We start from the raw sequence: 4,816 nt of genomic DNA, 5'->3' as shown, positions 1-4,816 counted from the left end.
AAAAAGAAATTGATTTAAAGTGATTGTTTTAATTCTATTTTTTACAATGATCAAATCATTCACTGAATACAATTACCAATAAAGAAGTAACTGATCGTTGATTTTGTGAAGTGACAAATTTGACACAAATCTATCGTCTTATCAGTTATCGCCATGACTAAGATTTAATATTATTAATTTATCATTTATCAATGGTAACCTCAAATTATCAAGATTTTAAATTATCATAAAGGAAATAGAGCTGAAAAAGATGTTTTACATCCTACAGCGAAAACTCCTTGTAGTTTTCCCTGAACTGTATGGAATGAAACCAAAACGTTGGAATCCGAGAGAGAAATAGAGAGAAGAAAAGAAGTACAGAATAGAGGAAGAAAAAGAAGGATGGAGTTATGTAGAGTGTGAGCATAATGCGTTGTGGAATTAGACGAAAGGCATCGTTTGAATTTTTTTAAATTCTTCGAATTATTAAACAAACTAATACTTTTAAAACTTGTTCGAAAACATTTTTAATGCTATTATGTATGGTAAAAAGAAATATTTGTAACATGGAACTAAAAAAAGGCGAAAAAATCAAACGTAATTAGACGAAGCAAGGAAAATGAGTAGCACAAAAGAGTTGATAAAGAAATAGAACTAGACAAAATACAAAAATAAAATAGTGTACAACATGAGTAGAGGACAGATGATAAAATAATGGCCTATGGATAATTTGGTTTTCGGCATTATGTCCCAAAACCTGATGACGATGAATCTGAGCAAATCTCCAGATGTTCGATGGTGATGCTGGCATATTTGTGTTGGTAGTGGTATGATTAATGGGTTGTCTGTACGGATAAATTTCCGGTTTACTAAACCGAATATGGCATATTTGCATGGGGAATACGGAAATCGGTACAGTAACGGTGTTGATTTACGCGGAACTATTATGTGGTTAATGGTTGGTTGAGTAAGAATGTCAACCGGTAATTTAAGTCTTTTTTTTCGGAAAACAATGTGACCAAGTACGTGATTAAATGAAAATACCCGGTTATGACTATAAGCGGTTTTTTTCCGAGTAACATTTTTCCGGAAGCTAAAACTGTGGAATAAATATGACGATGAATCTGAGCAAATCTTAAAATCAAATTGAGTAAACTGGATATTTTGGATCTTTCTTTTTTTTTCTCGTTAGAAAGTCAACTTCTATCTATGCTTTCTTATCTTGGATATTATTGAGATAGTAGTAAACATTTAAGAAAAAAAAATGGCGAAAAAATTCTGGTTTTCTGGGTCGAAGAATTTGGACTTTTTGTAAAATTTTCGTCGTGAAAGTTGAAATTTATTTTAAATCATTTTTTTCCTTTTTACTCCTTTAGAACTTATTTTAATGGACCATTTACAAGCATTAATTGATCCAAGCAAACAATTCGCTAAAGATTCAATTCGATTGGTAAAAAGGTGCACAAAACCAGATCGAAAAGGTAATATGTGCTTTAATTCAGTTGGTAACATTTTTAATCTATATCATCTTTAAAGTATATGTATAATTTTCATTACTCAATTTGATTTACTCTTACAGTAATTATTTGTCGACTTTTTTTCCCACATTTCTCATTATTGCGTATTATAACTTCTAATATTTATTGGTTGTAGACAACATAAAAATTGCAGAGTTTTTATTTGTATCTTACCTTACTAAATTGTAGTATTTTCTATAAAATGTTGAAAATTTTTTGCTTTAAATCTTAATCGCCAGAATTGATAAGACAAAAAGAGAAGAAGAAGAAGAAGAAACAATTATGTTAAATGCAGATGTGTCAAATAGAGGATTTGAAATTCGTTAGTAGTATACAGTAGGATATTGAAATTGAAAAAGAAAAAAAAAAACGATATTCAAGTTATTTCAGATTGTTGCAAATAAGTATTTCAGAATATCAAAAGATGTGTCAAGTAGAGAATTTGAAATTCATTAGTAGTATACAGTGGGATATTCAAATTGAAAAAAAAAAAATAGAAAAAAAAAACGGTATTCAAATTATTTCAAATTGTTGCAAATAATTATTTCAGAATATCAAAAAATTGCAGTAGCGACAGCAGTTGGTTTTGCTATAATGGGTTTTATCGGTTTCTTCGTCAAGCTGATCCATATTCCAATTAATAATATCATCGTTGGTGGATAATATAAATTCCATGTTACTTAGGTTTTTATTCACAAACGATGTGATAATGATATGATGTGATGTATGTGGTCAGTATGATATTCCATGCGAGTGCTACTAATTATTTATATTACACAATGCGTTTGATTGTTGTATTATATCTTTGTTTTTTTTTTTTTTTTTTTTTTTTCTCAAAATGTTACTGTCATGTAATGCGCATTTGATTAAAATCAATGTTTGAAATTTCAAATAAATTATTCCAAACTGATAATGTCAGTCATTTTGTGTCGCTTTTTTTTTTAGCCAATTTTTCAGGAAAATTTCAAATAGCTTTTTTATTATTGTGAATCAGGATTCCAAGTTGCTGAATCCTCAAATTGAGAAGTGAAATAATTATTAAATATTACGCAAAGGAATTAGATGATAAAAATTATTTATAATTGGGATGTTTGGGTTTTACTTTTTACCTCGTTTTTTTTTTTCTCGTTGAAATAGGTGAAATGGTACAACTACTGAAATGGATGAAATGGTACTTGTGTGATTTATAGAAAATAGCAACACTTAGTGATTCAATAATGAGTAATCCAGATGTAAAACTATTCCGAACAATAAAGTTGCAATTTAAGTCTTCCTATTTCTGATATTTATCCATAATGGTTAAGTAATATATTAAAAATGTTGTTATTCTAACTTTCTCATTCATTTCTTTCAGGAAAGAAATAAACACATATATATCTTATTTATGCAATCTCGCCAACTATCAAGAAATATACCAGTATTTTTCTTTTCAGGAAAGAGTTATATATCTTATTTATGTAATCTCGTCAACTATCGAGAAATATACTAATGTTTGTTTTTTCTTTTTTCTTTTTTTTTTTAAACCAAATAAAACCTAATGAGTGTAACATTTTGATAGTCAAATTATATGTTAAATTTTTAATATAATTTCTTGTTAGTGTTTTTATATGAGAAAATTTTTGCAAATTTTTTTTTTTTAGTGTTTAAATTCGAAAATATTATAGGAAAATGAAACCTATAATTATTTGCCTTTCTGGTAAACGAAAATGTGGTAAAGATTTTGTGGCAAATTTATTAGCGAATCGATTGGAAGAAAATGGTTATAAAGTTATCATTTATGGTATAAGTTATCCGCTCAAGGAGGAATATGCTCAATTAAATGGTGTAAATGCTGAACGTTTAAAAAATGATATGGAATATAAGGAGATATATCGTCAAGATATGATTACATGGAGTGAACAAATACGAAATAATGATTGTGGATATTTTTGTAGGTATGTTTAGTTGAAAAATTATATTTATCATTTAATAATTAATAACAAAAGAGAGTAATTTTTGGAGGATGGAAATTTTATGAAATTAATTGATTGGAAATTAAATAATTGAAAACGATTAATGGTTAAATTTTTATGTAATATTAAATAATTGAAATAATGAATAAATTTCAGGAAGGTTTTAGCAAGAGCAAATTCAACTGATGTATTAATTGTAACGGATTGTCGACGGCTTTCTGATATTGAATTTTTTAAGATGCATTGTAGTTCTCATTTAAGGTTATATAATTTGCTATATAAACGTTTACAATCATTTCTCATTGGATAATATCCAATATCACTTATTGTAAGCTTTTATGATTGATACTGAATGCTGAAAGAATCGGAAATACTGAATTGGAAGTAATTCCGATTCAGTATTGTAATTCGACATGAAGATACAAGAAGTTTCCAGGACTTTTTTTTCTTCCGAATTACCTTAATTAGTATTTCTCCCTCTTTTTTTCCCCGAATAATTATGCTAAGATTTATCTCTAAAGTTTTTTTCTAAGTAAATAAGAAGCAAAAATATAATTGTTATTAATTAATAGTTTACAGATTGTTACGTATCGAAGCATCATTACCAATCCGAGAAATGCGTGGTTTCGTATTTGTAAAGGGAATTGATGATCAAATGACTGAATGTGGTCTTGATGAATATACTAACTGGGATATTGTAATTAGTAATGATGTTCAAATTGTAAACGAAATACTACCACATGATTTAGATGAATGCTTAACTCGTCTTTGTTCTGACATACATCAATTATTGCTGAATCGGAGGTAATTCCCTATAATTCGGTATAATTCCTGAATTTGAAAAATTGAAAGAGTAGAAATGGAGGAGAAATTGCATTAAATAACTATTTCTTTTTTTGTATCCAATAAATTATTTGTTATTTTCATCAATTTATAACTTTTAGTTTAAATGAAGTTAATTGTCTTAAATGCTATTTCATTACTAATTTTTTTTTTGCCCATTTCTGATTTCATTCATCAATTCTGCTAAAGTTACTGTCAAAGACAATTAATCTAATTAAGTCATATAATTGAGCTAATAAGTTATAAAAAGTCATTTAGTTCATCAGAGATATTGTATAGAAGTTGCTGTATGTCACAATAAAATCATAAAATCTTTTAAATACTAGGGAATAAATAGATTAATGAAAATTAATATTTGTTTGGCGCATCTCAGGATGAGGATAATTTGATTGTTTGATTTCAAAGTTGAATTTTAGGTCATTTGAATATGAGTGTAACCATTTTCTAATGGGAACATATATGTATCTGTAATGAATCAGCGGCTAAAATTAGTTGAATTAAAAAGTTTTTCATGTTTGTGGAATT

The 4,816-nt window shown here is 27.5% G+C and overlaps 2 protein-coding genes across 2 annotated transcripts; both read left to right on the top strand.

Annotated features, from left to right (window-relative positions):
* The first annotated feature begins 1,350 nt into the window (after positions 1-1,350).
* On the top strand, positions 1,351-2,253 carry LOAG_11812 (transporter Sec61 subunit gamma). The gene is made up of 2 exons (XM_003147328.2): positions 1,351-1,460; positions 2,047-2,253. The coding sequence occupies exons 1-2, from the start codon at positions 1,367-1,369 to the stop codon at positions 2,157-2,159; spliced, it is 207 nt and encodes a 68-aa protein (XP_003147376.1). The 5' UTR covers positions 1,351-1,366; the 3' UTR covers positions 2,160-2,253.
* Positions 2,254-2,957: 704 nt separating this feature from the next.
* On the top strand, positions 2,958-4,283 carry LOAG_11811 (phosphomevalonate kinase). The gene is made up of 4 exons (XM_020448425.1): positions 2,958-2,986; positions 3,161-3,430; positions 3,605-3,709; positions 4,028-4,283. Coding segments are annotated over exons 1-4 (606 nt in total). The 5' UTR covers positions 2,958-2,984; the 3' UTR covers positions 4,257-4,283.
* Positions 4,284-4,816: the final 533 nt, after the last annotated feature.

This window comes from Loa loa (genome assembly GCF_000183805.2).
Source record: "Loa loa unplaced genomic scaffold supercont3.276, whole genome shotgun sequence".
NCBI lineage: Eukaryota > Metazoa > Nematoda > Chromadorea > Rhabditida > Onchocercidae > Loa > Loa loa.
This window is presented reverse-complemented; position numbering and strand designations above follow the sequence as displayed.

What these genes read in the sequence shown, in the direction of transcription:
- LOAG_11812 (XM_003147328.2), top strand. Translation starts at nt 1,367, where the DNA reads ATGGACCATTTACAAGCATTAATTGATCCAAGCAAACAATTCGCTAAA. An exon ending in CACAAAACCAGATCGAAAAG is followed by an intron (nt 1,461 to 2,046) that starts GTAATATGTGCT and finishes TAATTATTTCAG; the next exon opens with AATATCAAAAAATTGCAGTA.
- LOAG_11811 (XM_020448425.1), top strand. An exon ending in GATTGTGGATATTTTTGTAG is followed by an intron (nt 3,431 to 3,604) that starts GTATGTTTAGTT and finishes AATAAATTTCAG; the next exon opens with GAAGGTTTTAGCAAGAGCAA. An exon ending in CATTGTAGTTCTCATTTAAG is followed by an intron (nt 3,710 to 4,027) that starts GTTATATAATTT and finishes AATAGTTTACAG; the next exon opens with ATTGTTACGTATCGAAGCAT.